Source organism: Cornus florida, unplaced genomic scaffold, assembly GCF_030987335.1.
Source record: "Cornus florida cultivar Cherokee Brave unplaced genomic scaffold, ASM3098733v1 CherokeeBrave_3.0.0_Hap2_Chr11, whole genome shotgun sequence".
NCBI classification, from domain to species: domain Eukaryota; kingdom Viridiplantae; phylum Streptophyta; class Magnoliopsida; order Cornales; family Cornaceae; genus Cornus; species Cornus florida.
In genome coordinates this window covers 130,466,043-130,483,364 of record NW_026775581.1, presented here as the reverse complement: position 1 = coordinate 130,483,364, position 17,322 = coordinate 130,466,043, and the positions used below count along the sequence as shown (strand labels likewise).

The window sequence follows — 17,322 nt, the reverse complement described above, 5'->3', positions numbered from 1 at the left end:
ATCTTATGAGATTTCATTGTAATTTATCAAAATAACAATAATAATAATAATAACAACAATAACAATAACATTATTGAGATACATATAATGCAATTATCTAGAACCTTTCATTAACAAAACTAAAAAAAAAAACACATGAAGTGATTTAATTTTTTTTATATATGAAAGGTTACACCCACTATTTTACCCAAAAGAAAAAAAAAAAAAAAAAAACTTTGTTGATCAAATAATTATCATAATAACTTTAATGTGTTATTCAGCTATATATTTTTCGTATAAAATCAAATGTATTAAGTGTAACGGTTATTTTTTTTTCCTTCCACATAAAACGGTCCAAATGGAAGTAAGAAAGATGCAGGCTTCACAAAAGCAGAACAATGATATTGAAGTACCATCCTTGTGCACACATGTAAAAAAGAATTAGGATTTTGTTAAGTGGGTTAAGTTTGGTACGCATTTTAACCAATTAATTACAATGGGTGCCTATTTTTTACCTATTAATTACTCATTAATTTAAACTGGGTATCCAAATAAATTAATTGTAATAGATGGGTTGGGTATAAATTGCCACCCCCAGTGGTTCGTGGCAACTCTAATTCTCCCTCGTCATCTTCTCTGGTGTTGGAGGGGGAATTTTTTTTTCCTAGTTGTCATTATATAGGGGGTTATTTTTGTCATTTAACATGCCTGATATATTTTTTTATAAAATTGAATTAAAAATTCAGTAGTATTTATAACCTCTAAAATCTTAGGGATGTCAATATAAACAAAATCGTTGATTAGCTGCTGAGTGGCATTAACCGAAACCTTAAGGGTGTTGTGCAATTTATCCTTATTTTTATTTCTTTTTAAAGTAAACACACCTATATATTTTTGCTCTAATGGGGTGGACTAATACTACTAAATTTTTTTTTTCTTTGGGCTAGGCTAAAGTTATATTTAGTAATTTTTTTTTTTTTTTGGGGTGGGCTCAAGCCCACCAGAGCCCACCCCTGGCGGGGCAAAAAATTACATTACATATTTTTCTTAAAATTTATTTTTACCATACTGTATTCAGTTTATATATACTGTACATACTTGTAATATTACAGGGATGTTTTTTTGCTATATTCCGGTCCGTCATTTCATCTTCATCAGCCACGGAGAAACGGACAGTAACCAGCAAAAAGCTCCAATGAGAACTCATATTTTCAAGTTTCCCGCCAAGGCTGCAAAGACCTCTCTCTACCTCTTAACGGGCACCGGCGTCGCCACCTGCACCTTCCAAACCCTAAACCCTAAATCTCTCCCACTTCCCGATGATTCCACACCTTTCTCCGACAAAATTAGGATACTGCTCGACGGTGTCGTTCGCTCCTCTCGCGCTATCTACACCGTCTGATTCTTTTCACAATCTTTGATCAATTTCACTCTCTCTCTTTTACCCCACACTAGATCATAGCTGATGATTGTTTGATTTTCTGTTGTTGTTTCTTGTAGATCACTTCCAATGTCGTTGATTACAAGTATTCTTTACGCGGATTATCGGAGAATTCGGATGAGTATCTACGCGTTCTATCTGAGGTTCGCTCTTTCGTTATTGGAAGACAATGGTTGAAAATGAATGATTTATACTATATTCATATGTTAATATTTAGGGTTTTTATGTCAATGAAATAATTGCATGAAGAACTTTTGCATATTAGGATTGAACTTTGAAATGCAATTTTGTAGTGTTAACTGCGTTATGACTACTGAACCATCAAATACAGAGAAGCTCATTACATATTTAAATAATCTAAATCTAATTGTGATTGCGTATCAAGTTTGGGATTGTTTGCATATGATTCTGGAAAAATATTTGTTGATTTTGGAATCCAACTTGATTTTCCAAATCAAGTTTTTCATCATATTTAGAAGACACATGGAATACATCTATTAGAAACTGGTGTATCAACACAAAGACAAAACTCCAAAGGACTCTGTTTACAGTTGGGCTATTGGAGAGATTTTGCATTTGACAGCATTCACTGTGTATAGAATATGTGATGTTTTGTGGCTTTTAGGTCCATCTACGCTCTGCAAAGAGAGTTTTAAAATTATGTGAAGCCAACAAAGGTTTCTATGTGAAAGCTGGTCAGTTTGTTGCAGCCATGCGGCAGGTCCCTTCAGAATACTCATCGGCTCTTTCGTCATTGCAGGATCAGGTTTTAAACGATATATGTTTTGAAGTACCTTTCATTTATGCTAACTTTTGATTCATTTTATTGGTTTTGATGCTGATTTTTGGTCAACAATGCCTTAGGCAGTTCCTTGTCATTTCAATGCTATAAAAGAAGTACTAATCAACAATCTCGGAGCGGATTTATCAGAGAAGTAAGTTGTAGGTGCTAAATGGAAATTCAAAGTTTCCAGTCATAGTATTTGTTATATGCTTCAAATTCCCTCTCCTCGTAAGAATTTATCATGTTGCCAATCTAGCATACCCAACATGTTCTTGTAGCCCCAACACTGGCATAAGAATTGCTGTAAACGTCTGCACTTTAGACTTCAGAGAACTCTACTATCTTTAATCTTTCGTGCAGTCTGATATTTGGTTGTTGTCTCCCCACTGTATCTATCATTATCTCAATCTATCAATATATACTTAATGGTCTTTGGACATGCACATCAACGATCAATGAATAAAACTCAGAATGTTAGGACTTTGGCTAAAACATTCAGGCATGTGCATATCCCAATGAAATCCATATATGTTGGTAGATATTGATCTAGTAGATGTAAAAAATGTGCTCTCCTATTTTTTTTTTTTCCGTCTTTTGCACCTTCTTTGTGTTCAAAAGCCAGTCATCCACTTTTGTCTTTTGATGATTGCCTTGTTTGTCTTTCCATCCATTTGATCATTATGCCATATAGGTGAACTGTTGTGATTTCTTTTTCTTTTTCTTTTTCTTTTTGTAGATACATTGACATGGTATAATTACTGTTGACCCAATATCTTGGAGATTCCTTTTTTGAACATGTTTATCCATAATCTCTTAATCATGAATTTCTCACAACCTTACATTATATATGTATTTGTTTGAAAATTCTCGTAGTAGTGCCGTATCAATAGAATTTCCTTTAAACTGAAAGTTCTCACAGCACTTTGCTGGTAGACTGGTGGTTTGCTCAGTTATATCAGTTCCATTATTTTGCAGCTTATTGTGCCTCCAGGTTCTTACCATCTTGAAGATGGCTTGTTCAATTTAATCAACAACTTGGCTAAGCCAGTCAAAAAGTCGTCTGGGTAGGATCCCTCTGAAAAGCAGTGTAGGTGAAAATTAATGGCACATGGCAAAAGCATGTCATAGTGTGATACTGATAGCTGCTTCATCTAGATTAAAAATTTGATCTTGAATGAAAAAAGTAAAAATAATAACAGTTCTTCCTTTATGACGAGAAGTGCACGGCACACTGTTTCTCCTAAGATATTTGTGTACATAATCAGGTCCTCACTAGTTTCTGTTCAGAAGGCCATGATTCTTTGTTGACTTGGGGTTTATTTGTGTAAATATCAGATTTTTGTCAATAGATAAACAACCAATTGCTGCTGCATCTATCGCTCAAGTACACCATGCCGTACTGAAAGACCATCAGGAAGTAGCGATTAAGGTTGGTCAGTAATGCAATGCCATTATTAATTTTTTTTTTTTGCTTTAAATTTCCCTTCACTTTTTTTTTTTTTTTTTTGTGATCATGTGATCCATCTATTAATAAATAGTTACACCATTTGAACACATGCAAAGGTTTTTGTGCATTTGTAAGAGCTTGTACCTACCTTTCGTCGATGCTTTCTTTGATTTTCCTTGCCAAAGAAGACATTGTTGTGTGATCAAGGAGTTTTTTGGGGGGCGTGGGGGATTGATGTTCTTTATTCCTTGTAAAGCACACCATCCACTTCATTTTAATAGGAGATACGAGAAGCAGCTCATTTTTGTGCTCAACTCGGCAAAACCTTTCCCCAACTATCTGAGTTGCTCCATTAATCCTGTTTCACCATTCTACTTTATTTGATGCCATAACGTCAGTTAAACCCCTTGCAATCAGTTTTTTGCTATCTAAACTCTTGTCAGTTTTGGTCTTCCCCTTCTTCCAGCGTTGCTCTTAATAAGGACCGTTTCACTTTTCGTACGATAGCATTACCTGCAATTACTTCATTTATGCGTTAATCAATTATTTCCTCCTAAAAATGATAGTCAGAATATGGAGCACTTTACACTTATTAAATAAAATGATAGTCAGTGGTACAAATGAGAAGAGTCTCTACATAATTGAAGACTAGCCAGGTGGGTTACTGCATTGACTGCCACCAGTTTGGCTTTTGTATGATGATAATTCATAGCCATTGGATTGATGCATAGACATACCTGTTCATCAACAACTGTTGTTGGGCTTTCCTATACTAATGTCTTAAGTGTAAATATTGCCTGCAGCACATGTTTTATCGATCTGTTTGCCAGCACAAGTATGTGTGGTCACAGGTCAAAAGATGGAATCATATTTGTTGCGAAATCAAACAGAAAACACAAGAAATAGATCAAACACACACACAACAAGAACACAGATTTTACTTGGTTCACCCAAAATTCAAGGATACGTTCGAGGGTTGTAGGGATTTTCACTATGATGATAAAAAAACAATAGCGGATACAAAGAGTTAATGAATAAATACCCTCGCACTAGGGCAACATAACAAGTATGAAAAATACCAAAATACCTTCCAAAAAAGTTGGATCCGCGGAGTTGGGGCTTGGTGTACAGTATCTATCAGGCTCCACACTACCCATCAATATTTACTGCATGTGTGTATTTTATTTTGTTTCTATTCCTCGTCTTTATTGTTTACCCTTCTTGTTATTTTTACACAGTTTCAATTAGAATGAAAAGAATTCATGTTCCATTCTCCCCCCCCCCCCCCCCCCCCCCTAATAATTATTGCATGAGGTGGATTATATGAAAATATCCCCACTTAATTGTGAAATGCTTTTCTGTTACTTGGAGCACAGGTGCAGTATCCTGGGTTAAAGCAGACGATGAAATTAGACATTGCAACTATGTCTTTCCTCTCAAAATCTGTTGCATTGGTATGGCCTTTATAAACTTATGATTCTTGGTTTCTATCATAATATTGACTGAAAAAAATGAGTTAAGTTATTTATTGTTGGAACACAGGATGAAATTAGACACTTCAAGGCATGGGTATGAACTAAATTCCTTATAAAATTGTGATCTCTAGTTGAGGGTACACCATTGACGGAGAAAAAGAAAAGAATAGTAAAGTCATTTATTGTTAAGGTTGATAACTTTTCATTATCTGGGACATTCAAGTTCAGTTCGGTTAGGCGAAGGGATGTATTCTGGTGGCTAACACATTTTGACAAGCTGGGTTTGTTCTAAGTTTTCTAGTTAAATCAAGTGATATTTGGATACCAATGCTGACAGACATCTTTGTCTGAGTTGGTTTTGGGTTAATTAGGTGTGAAATATCCCAAATGTTTTTGCACGCATCACCTTCCAGTCTTTCATAAACCTTTCGTCTATTAATACGGTAATACCTCAGAATTTCATTACTACTTTCATCAGTGAGTATAAGTACTGGTTAAAGTATAGTCAGCTGTGGAGATTTTCTTTTAGGCGTCATTTTACCATATCTTAGGCTTACACTCTCAGCTCAACCCACTTGAAGGGTTTAATTTCAACTACTTGGGATATGCTACATGAAATCTTATGCTCCAGCTAGTTTTATATTGAGCTACCTAACTCATATTTTGAGTTAAAAGTTAGGCCCATGCCTGAACACTTGTGCTTTTCAGTATTCTTCTTGACCTCCTTCACTTTGTGTATGAATGATATGCTCCTCATTGGAGTAGTCTTTAGTCTTAATAGCACATGGTTGACCAGCTTGTCTAAATATGATCATTTTTTGTTTTTGTTTTTTTTCCCTTTCTACAACCAAAAAGCACTGAAGACACTTTTTTGAAAAAAACACAAGGTCGAATTCCGCTTGTGTTGGGGCCTCGAGTTATGTTAGCCAATAAGAGTCACCTCAACTTATCTTGGTAGATGCTCAATCTCATCCCTACCTTCAGTTGGGGCTGGTGTTTTAGTGGTTCTATGTGCTCATCTTTCTGAAGCATTATATTGACCAGATGGCACGAAGGACCAGTTAAGCAATGATACCAACTAGATTCGGCCTTTTATTATAGAGTTTGAGCTGCAAACTTGCTTTCCTTAGCTCAACAACTAATCAAGAAGGACCAACCAACTAACATGTTATCAGAACAAGAAAGCAGTAGAAATATGCAAATTAAAACAAAAAGAAAAATAGCCAGAAAATGGCTAAGAAGGGGCTGGTTCCACTGTTTCTATTCTAAGGACAAGTTGTACAAAAAAGCTCCCCTAGAAAGCCTCATCTCGGCTTATATAAGCTGCAGCAAAGCAAACAAAGTATGACCCTTGAATTTTTTATTCCCAGCCTCAAAATACTTTTACAAAGAAGACACTTCACTAGGATATAATAAGCATGTGGAATAGCATATTGCTTAGTGCAATGGTAATGGGCCTTTTTAGCAACACTCAATGATGCTCAACCAGACACCAATCATTTCCATCTTAATGTGGGTCATTTTTAGAGTGTTTGAATGTTCCCAATTATTCAAAAACATGGTTGCGAGCTGCTGCATTAGATGCATATTTCACTTTCACACTATTCCACTAGTCAATAGCATAGTCACGAGGAAAATGGAAATTGTTGACAAACTAGATAGATTGATCTTTGAGGTTTGAGGCTCTTGGCCACATCTATAATGTCTGAGAAATGGTTAACTGGTGAACTTCTATTTTTGTTTGTGTGTGTGTATATATATATATATGAATACATATCCTTTTCTTCAGAAGTTCATGATATGTACTTAATGGTGTCTAAATGAGAAATGGAAACGGAAGATACATGGGGCAAGACTGGAATTTATACACCATGTTTAATTGTTGATGTTTTATTCTCTCTCTCTCTCTCTAATCTTTTTCTATCCTAACGGCTTCTTGTCGTTGCTGTTATTTTCATCCCTTTGTGTTGTTTTTCAATTATTTTAAACGTTTTGGTAAATTCTCTTCTTGCTTCAGTTTTTTCCTGAATACAGGTTTGAGTGGATGGTGTCAGAATTTGCGGAAGCTATAGCTTTAGAACTTGGTGAGTAATGAAACAAATCAACTATTAAGTTTTGGGAAGTTTTCCTTCTTTTTTATGTTACATGGACTCTTCCGAGTGCATGAAGTACCGATATTAACCACACAAATCTTGAGGTATGGGTACAATATGTGTTCAACATGTTTGGTTGGACACGCACCCACTAAACATATCCAATAATACAAATATATTGTGTAATTATACATAAAATATACTCATTATGTCCTTTTATTACATTTTATTTCTAGACATGTGAAGTAAAGTGTATTATAGAATGTAAATATTGTTCTTGAATTTGGGAATTTAATAATCTGATACTTGGACGCATGCCTACACTCGATGCATGTTTTATTACATGATTTATGTTTTACACCCGATGCATGTTTTATTACATGATTTATGTTTTACATTCTGCTTTAGCAAGAAGCATCCAGGTTTATGTTCATAAAGTGATGATTAAAGCATATATGTAACACAGAAATTTTTTGTGCGAAAATAGTTCATAAACACCACCAAGGAGTTTAAGTAAAGATTATTCTTGTGTCACAAGGTGTATTTGTTGGACACATATTAGTTGCTCCAGAAGGAAAAATAAATTATTCTTAGTTAAATGTAAAATATTGATTTAACCAACCCCAAGGAGTATAACCAAAAGTAGGGAACCATGACACATGAAACAAAACTCACTGGTTCCACTCCCTCCCTACTTGGGCCAGCCTCAATGTGATTCTTCCGGACTAACTTGGTGCACGTGCTTGGGGACATGCGTATGCACTATGTGCCATGTGCCCAAGGGATTAGTCTAGGGTGAGTTACCCATGTTACTGAAAGTATATCTTGATTAAGCATTGTTGATTTGATTACTTAGTGCATTATCATTAGAAAATAAGTATTATATAATGGGAGTGATAAGTACTTGATCTCATGAGAGTTCAGAAAGCTTAGTGATTTAGGTGTTACTTGTATTGAAGCATAAAAAATTGGGTCACTGTTTTTGCACCTTCGTATTGAATTGAATATGGTTATATTGATTTTTTCCCTTCTGTTGGATGGCTTCTTTGCCCTATGACAAGCAGTGGCATAATTTTGGTTAAGTTCCATCTTTCTTTTTACTCTGTTTGTATTTCAATGTTTGAGTTCTTTCCAACTTGCATGGTTCCTTACTCTGGTTCTTTTATCAAATAGAGATATTGGTGTAGTGAACATGTCCAATCTGCAGACGTGCTTGTTGCTACTAAGTTTTATATATGATTCAAGTATGTTGCATTTTAAGTGTCCCTTCTGACTAGGAAAGTGATGCTTAACTTTTATGGTTCCCTTGGTATTTCGGGCAGTTGGGCGTTGGAGTATCCTTAATATGATGCTGAGAATGCCTTTTTCATGTTCTCTAGGCAGTAGTTATGCTGAGATTCGAGTTTTTTTCAGCAAGGTTTCTGCCTTTAACTTGCATTATTATTATTTTTTCCTGAATAACTTGCATTATTTGAAGAAGGGTGATGTCAACACGGTGGTAGGATGGATTAGATTGTGATCCCTTGACCCTGGGCACTCTATTCATCTTCTGAGAGTTACGGATTTTTTTATTCTTTTCTGGAGGCCGGAAGTAGGTGCCTCCCTGGGTCAATCCATTGGGAAAGGGACTCTTTGGCCATAGAAGGGGTTTATGGTTTAGTTCCTATGAGGGGTGTTTTAATCCTCCTAGAAGTTTGGTGGCTGTCTGGGATACGGGAGTGTCAGGCTTGTTTTCCTTTGAAGTTTTTAGGTAAAATTTTGTATTGATGGACCTTTTTCATTTTCCTTTATTGTTGTTTTGAAGTATAGCTCATTTTCTTAATTGTATTTTCTTATCTTCTTCAACTAAAATTTTCTAATTAGTTTTAAAACATACTCTTATTGGATCCTTGAACTCAAAACATGTTCTTTCTGCATGTTATAAATTGTAACGCCACCATCCCCTGGTTCTAGTTTTTGTTTAGTCTCAGTTTCTTGGTTCTATTGGTTCCTTCAATCTGATTTATTATTATTATTTTTTTGGAAAGGGTCTTTTCCTTTTTGTCACCAAAAATGATTGGCTTCTGGCACTGCCTTCCTGTATTTGCTAGAAAAGTTATTTACAACTGTTCCTGTTACCACTGCTTGGGATACTTGTGTTTGCCTCTATGCTGATTTAGGAAGATTTCTCAACACGCATCTCATCCTTGGCTCATTCTTCTGATGAATTTAGGGTGGTGTCTTCCTAGCTAAATTTTTGTCTGTTCTATCTTTTTGCTTTCATCCTCTGCTGCTGCCTTTCTTTCTATAACAGAATGCGTTACAAGATGATGGGAAGAGAGAAGTGCATGATAGTGACCTCATTTTGGGGTTGCTTGTGACAGTAAATCCCCTTGTGTCACTTTCTAAAGGGGATGATCTGTTTTCTGATATTGATAATTGATGCAATTTAACCTCTATTCTCACATAAGTGTAACCAATTTGTTGATTTCTAGGACCATTTCGTGCTATTTCTTGCCATGGTCAAATTTAGATAAGCCATTCAGGATGTGGAAAAACTAAATGGAGCTCCCTGCAGCGATCTAAGAATCCCACTGCAGTTGCATATAATTAAAATGCATTGGTATTAGCTGGTCACTGAAACTGCATTTTTCATTTTAGAAGATCATGTCTCTTACGTTAAGTGCTTTCAATTTATTTTTATATATATAAAAAAATCTTTTTGCAGTGTTTGCTTTTGCGTTTCTTGATGTTGAAAAGATGTGGAGTTGATATATACTGTATTTTAAAAGACACTTTAATTGGGTGGCTCCACAGATTTCGTTCGCGAAGCTAAGAACTCAGAGAGAACAGCCAAAAACTTCAAAAACAACAGGATAGTCAGGGTTCCTTGTGTTTTTTGGGTATGGTATCTTATGCCACATCTTTGTCAGTGTCATTCTCTACCATTTGGGTTTTTCATGCATCCTGAATTTTGTAAGACACATTCTGCACTAAATGTGTCCAGGAATTGACAACAAGCCAGGTTTTGACAATGGAGTTTTGTAAGGGACGCAAGGTACAGTTTCCGGCCTGCTTCCTGTGGAATAGTGTGTATTTGATTTATGTTGACATGTTTTCTAATTTTTGTTAAGTCAAAACACTTTAATGTCTTATGCTGTTTTTTCTTCAACTGTGTGACTCTGTAAAATTAGCATGCAACAATCATGAGAAGTCTTTCTATTATGTATTTCTAAAATAGAGAATCTGCATTTTTTACTTCAAAATATTTGTCAAGTTTGACATGGATAAAATAATTGAAACTGTTACGCATTTTGCTTTGTCAAGATATTTTCACTTTGGGATTAGGGCTTCCATATTCACATCAAGAATTTTTTGGATCCCCATATGCCACTCCTTTCCGGCATTACTTTCCCAATGTCTTTCCTAAATTTAATTGGGCCTCTTTATTGTCATCTCACTCTGCAAGGCCTAATAGTGGGCTCAGATGTTACGACCATTGGGTCAGCCTAGCATAGCCATAGGATAGTGCAAGGACCTTGACCTTGGTAGAGTCTGCTTACGATTGTCTGATGCCATGGAGGTGCAAGCGTGGGTAACAACATGTAATGCATGCCCCATCTTTTTCATGTTGTGGGGAAAAGGTAAATCTAAGCTGTATATGATAAATTTGCGACTTTTTGCCCAGTATCTAGCGATCTGCATATATTTCTGATATATATATGTATGTATGTCCAAGCCTCCATGGTGGATCTTTCCTTGTTATAGAAGTAATTCCCTAGAATTTTTTTCTGGCATTCCTGATATTCATAAAAGGCCCCTTTTTTATATTATAATTGTTCATAATTAGAGTTGTAATTTTGACACTATCTGCATGAGAGTATATTTCACATTATTAATCTCTTTAGTTTGAAGATCTCAGTATGAATTTCACAAAGCAAGAAAGTATTTTTAGCACACTTCTGGAAGGTCTCATAAATTCGTTGAATGGACAGACATGACGAACACTTCAAACCAGCAAAATTTTATAAAACTAAGAATAATCATGATGAGTACATATATTTTGTGTAAGTGTCTACTTTAATACGGAGATATAAGTAAATTAGTTAAAAGATGTTAACCTCTTCTTTTAGAAACACTCCGTCTGTCACTCTTCTATTGTAATAATGGCTATTTGCTTAATAGTTTTTTTTTTTTTTTTTTACTATATATTTAGAAATCCTATAACATTTACCTGCATGTATATACATCTATCTATATTACAATTCCTAAGCACATGGAAGGCTACCATTATCAACATGGTATGCTAGCAAATATGAAATTTCTTATGGTGTAGTGTTGCCAATGGTGCATTCCACCCTTAAAGATGTTAAATATTGAATTAAATTGAAATTAATATATTTGGATGATTGTTAGTTGCAATACATATATTTCTAAACCATTGTCATTCTATATAAATTATTAGTGCAATACTGCAATTGTCAATATACTTGGGCATTGCCCTTATTGACGATAACACATGTTTCTGTATAGTGTATAACATGGTACCAGAGCCATCAGTGGCAGGACCTTTTGTTTCTTGGCTTTATTTAATTTCCATAGATTTCATCCTGTTGTCCTTAAGTATGACTATCATATATTACTTCTGTTAGACTGTTGCTTCACGTATCTAAATGGCTCAGAGATTCTTACAACTTCACTATTTAGGATATTTTAGTTTTCAGAATGTCTGATATCAAGTCTCTCTAATATAAACAAATTTGCAGATAATTCCCTTAAACTACAAAAGCCCCTAAGCTATGGTAAATCCACAAACGAGGCCACACCGTTAACAAACCCCTGAACTATCACTCGTTTCACTTGTGGTGTGTAATCTTTCTTCCGTGGATAAAAAATAATTCTTGTCTAATGGGAGGATGGCAACTCATCTATTTAGTCCAAAAGTAAAAAATCAACACTATTCATTACAGATTAACTACATATGTGTGTGTACATATATATATGAAAGATCTTCTCCCTTGCACCCACTGTATCTCTCTCTCTCTCTCTGCACCACCACCACTGCCATCCCAACCATCCCAAAAAATTCTCTTTGTTTTTCCCTCAAATTTTATGTGTGTGTGTGTTTTTTTTTTTTTTTTTTTTTTTTTTTTTTTTCTGTCTTTTTGTTATTCATATAACCAGAGTGAGCCATTGTTACTTGTCAGATTCTGATGCACAAACTTCCCAACTCCGGCGGCAACAAAAAATTGAACCCAAAAAGAACAGCAGAGGAAACTGTAAAGTTACACCATCAAAATAGGTTTAATGTCCGAAACCAACACCAGTTCCCTCAAATCCACAATTGGCTTCAATTCACTCCACCCAAATTGTAATAGTCTCAACTATGTGACGTGTGCTCGTTCGCCAAATCAGGAAGTAAAGAACACAAAACAGAGAGATAGAATTTCAAATCTATTACTAATTTACTAGTGCTTACTTTCAGATATCAAGCACATAACAGATGTAACTAGAAACATCAGACTACCAAATCCGATTGATGTATATGATACTGGAACAAAAAACAAATCTGAAAATGGACCATTCAGATTGATGCACCAAGAGAGGGAGAGAGAAAGAACAGTGAAGGAGGTGGTCTCAAATCAAATTTTAACTGAAGAGAGAAAGTGGTCTCAGATCATACCTTCATAAAAAAAAATATATGACCAGTGAGAGAGAGCTGCGAAGGAGGTGGGTTGGGGGAAGATTAGATAAATGGGCATGTGTCGTAGTTTAATTGGTTCAAGTTTTATGAACAGTTGTGTATAGTCAATACAAGGGCAATATTGGAATTTAAAAATATATAAGTCATGTGACTGTATGTAGCATCATTTTTTTAACAGCACAGTGACAGCAGGGGGATATTCGCAAAAATCGTGATAGTGGAAGGTGTAATTTGTTAAGAATAGTCTTATTTGCAAAAAGAGTGACAGTTCAAGATTTTTTATTTTTATTTTATTTTATTTTTTGCACTTTACCCTATAAACAAAGCTGTCGTTTGCTGACTAGAAAACTGATAAATTTTACAGGCTAAATGTACTAGTATATTTTTGTCACTTTTCAGACTGAAATTCTACTAAGATTTACTTATTAAAAACTAGTAAAAGTTACCAAACTCCACTAACTGTTACTAATAGGAACCGATAAGTTCTATGGACAGTTATTCTGCTATGATTAGACCAATTTCTTCTACATTCCAGTGGGTTTTATACATGCACACAAAAGCAGACACCCATTATTTTTAACTAATTTAGCTATAATATGCTTTTGACATTGTACCTGTTTATGCTATTAACAGGGAGTTCCTTAGCTTTCAGGTTGATGACTTGGAATTTTTGAAGGAAATGGCAATAAATCCAGTAAAGGTTGGTTTTAACTTGGCATGAATTACACTTTTTCAAATCTGTTATATAGACTAAGATTTCTGCAATCCTACTTGTTTCACTTATTTTTTCTTTGAATTGTGCCAGAATTTTGAGTTATATCTTCTTTATGCTCGTGATGGCTCACAAGTTCTAAATATGTGCCAGTGCCGTATTCCTTGTAGTTGTTTCGTTTGGTGTGAGAAGTTTGCTGTTTTCTGATTTCTTTTCTGGTTAGAGGCATTGCATTTCTCTTCTGTTGAGTTGAGTTGTTTGTTAGGCCTTGCGGAGAGGACCTTTGTAACTGTTTGTTGGTTTAGTTTAATCTCAAGCTTGCTTACCGGAAAAAAAAAAAAAAAATAATAATAGGATGAATGGTGTATACATTGGTGATAGGGGTCTTTGCTGATTTCATTAAATAACATCCTGTTATTAATTAGCTTATTTTCCCCTTATTCTTGCTATGCTCATCTTGCACATCAAATTGTATACGACTGTAAAGGCTCCTCAAATTATCAACTTACCCATTAATCTGAAAGGCTTCCACATCTCACCTTGGTGCAGTGAAAGAAATTTTCTTTCTTGCAATCTTGCTTATGCAATTTTCGTAAGTTTTTGTATAGGTTGCAAAAGCGTTAGTGGAAGTGTTTGCTGAAATGATATTTGTCCATGGTTTCCTGCATGGGGATCCACATCCTGGTAATATATTTGTTTCTCCAGAAGGATCAAAGGGCTTTACCTTAGGTATGCTCTGATTGGTGATTGGGGATCTATCAGTATTTTTTGGAGACAAAATGTACTAGATTTAGTTTGAGTACTTGCTTACCTTTTGTCATTATATAAATTAATTTTGCAGTTATTTTAGATCATGGAATCTATAAAGAGTTGGACGAAGGATTCAGATTGGACTATTGCCGACTCTGGAAGGCTTTGATTCTTCAAGACTCAAATCAAGTACAGCATCTAGGGGCACACTTTGGTGTTGGGAAGTACGCTAGATACCTTCCCCTCATATTCACGGGAAGAACAATTGACAGGTGATTATTTTCTTTCTTTCTTTCTTTCTTTCTATTTTTTTTTTCCATATAAAAGAGAGTTTTGAGTTTATATTGAACTGGAGTACCTCTTGGTAGAGAATGTACCTTTTGCATCTTCCATTATTACTTGCATTATAGTCCCCAGAATGTTATGCATTATAATTGCTGACATCTATCAGTGCGTATTCCAGTGGAAACTAATTCAAAATGAAAAGTAGGAAGGGTTATGGGTGAACCATGAAACAGAAGCGTGGAGTGCAGCAAGTTATATATACATACATATATGTGTGTTTGTATGTACGTGGAATGAATGTCCATATCATTTATGCAACCTCATCATATTACAAATGTGCATATTCTCACTTTATTTGGTTGATGTCCATCACTTAGAATCACGACCAGAAACAACTGCTGGACTTGGTTAGATGAGATAGTAACTTAGAGTTTTAATAATAAAGATGTAAGCTATTGCACCAGGCAACCTATCAGCAGGCCACCATGGTTACACATGAATTACACAGCAATTTCATTATAGGAAACCAAGTTGAAGACCTGATCAAATAAGTCCCTTATAATGTGGTCAGGGAATGGCCTAAAAATTTAGCGAGAATTTAGTGAAGTGGTTCGATTGTCTCATTTTGCTGTCAAATTGTTTGATTGATACTCTAACCTAGAATAAGAAGTGTGCTTCGTGGAGGCAAGTCGAAGAATTAACTCATATATATCATGAGTCATGACACGGTATTGAGTACCAACCTCCCATGGATGCAAGGGTTGAGATGAGATTAAAACCAAGGTTTATTTTGTTTCCTGCAAATTTTATGAAGTCTCTTCATACAATAATTTATGGACAATGCTTGGGTCCTCACCAGTGAGGACCTATACCATCCTCACCACATATGTCGTACAATCTTGTCATGACACATCATCTTTGATTCTCGATTAAAAAATCAAAAAGAAAAGGAATGGTGGTCGAGTGCGCCCATTTCATCTTTGGATGGTATTATTCCCTTTTATTTTGTATTGACCATGATGTGTCATAACAAGATTGCGTCACATGTGGTGAGGATGGTGTAGGTCCTCACCGGTGAGGACCTAAGTATTGTCCATAATTTATATGGTCTTGCAACTAAAACATATATATGATTATTTTGACAGTTGCATTAGTGTCTGAGAAATATATGTGGCATTAATAATGCATTTTGCAGTAAATCGGCTCTTGGAAAAGGAATGTCAGCGGATGAGAAAAAGAATCTAAAGCAGGAAGTCAAGTCTTTAAAGATGGAAGACATCTCTTCATTTATGGAATCTCTACCCCCTGACTTTGTTACTATATTGCGTACTGAGTATGGAAAAATTCCTTCTCTTTAATGTTATTTTTAACACACCTAGATTCTGATTGTGGAAACGGCTTTTGTGTCTTTCACTCGTCCTTATTTATTTATTTATTTATTGTGTGTGTTGTCTGTCTGATTGCAGTGGACTTTTAAGGTCATTAATTAGCAAGTTGGGTGCTCCACAACGGGCCCGGCTGCTAGCCTATGCTAAATATGCTTTACATGGCCTTTCTCCAAAGTTGAATACTGAATCTGGTAAAACTTTAGTCATGCAATTTAATATCAAGACTTTTTCTTTTTCTTTCTTTCCTTTTTCGGTAAGTAACTTGATATTGAGTATGCCAACTTTGAGAATAATATTTATAAAAAGTACCAAGATAAAATGCTATTGCCTATTGGAATAAGAAAAAAATTCTGATTTGTTGTATATAATTCGGAGGAATAAGATTATGTTAATTATAGTATCCCACAGGAAGAGTATGAAATAAATCCAACCAAGACTTGCAGCATCTTCAGAACTCTACCAACTATATAAGTAATTGAAGAACTGATTTTTGTTTTTAAGTCTTCTTTCTATTATGTTTTCAGATCTTGCGGTAAAAGTTATGTTCTCCAGATTGAAAACAAACTTGGATTACCTCCAATTGAGGTTGCTCGTTGGTAAGATTGCATATATGTTGTAGGGTGGTTAATCACTAGATTTGATAGGAGGGTATTCTCAACTGTTTCTCATTTTCCAGAGGTACTGGAGCTGATTTATTGGATGGAGAAAGTCAGACATTCATATAACGAAAGGTTTAAAAAGATGCTCATTTCAGCTGCTAATCTGGTTAGAAGTTTTTGTGCTCTTCTTCCACAGCACCCCCTTAATTTTGGTGGTGCTATAGCGGTCATACCTCCGGACAAGTGACAGTGTTAGTTCAAAACCTAAAGAAAATCTAGCAAAGGTAAAAAATTCTTTGCAGGTGTATTTGAATAACAAGAAACATTGCAACCCAAGGCCACTCTCTGTTCTTCAAAAATGTTTTCATTCCAGTTTTTTTAATCTATTAAATAAACTTTTAGTAACTGAGCTGTAAAGCCTGTAATCCAAATTTAAAGGTGACTGCATGGAATTTCATGATTCAATGAAGGGGAACAGTGTCTCAACAGTTGATCTCTCTCGTCTAGTTCTACTTTCCATTTTATAGGACCATAAAGTCTTGTTGATGAACAAAAATAGCTTTTTTATTTTTCATGTAAGCAAGAAACTAATTGAAAAGCTTCCATTAGTTTGGAGTGCTTACAAGTATATATTAATGCTATGTCCTAAAGGAATGGAATGAGAATGGGAAATGGAAATTGGGAAT

At 35.2% G+C, this 17,322-nt stretch overlaps 1 protein-coding gene across 1 annotated transcript; it reads left to right on the top strand.

Moving 5' to 3' along the window:
• The first annotated feature begins 1,084 nt into the window (after nucleotides 1–1,084).
• Nucleotides 1,085–17,133, top strand: LOC132286447 (uncharacterized). Its single transcript, XM_059788783.1, has 16 exons — nucleotides 1,085–1,375; nucleotides 1,480–1,563; nucleotides 2,046–2,186; nucleotides 2,285–2,355; nucleotides 3,540–3,633; nucleotides 5,028–5,105; nucleotides 7,144–7,210; nucleotides 10,016–10,101; nucleotides 10,206–10,256; nucleotides 13,555–13,602; nucleotides 14,223–14,343; nucleotides 14,456–14,636; nucleotides 15,845–15,982; nucleotides 16,116–16,228; nucleotides 16,562–16,633; nucleotides 16,714–17,133. The coding sequence occupies exons 1-16, from the start codon at nucleotides 1,094–1,096 to the stop codon at nucleotides 16,881–16,883; spliced, it is 1,797 nt and encodes a 598-aa protein (XP_059644766.1). The 5' UTR covers nucleotides 1,085–1,093; the 3' UTR covers nucleotides 16,884–17,133.
• The last annotated feature ends 189 nt before the right edge of the window (nucleotides 17,134–17,322 follow it).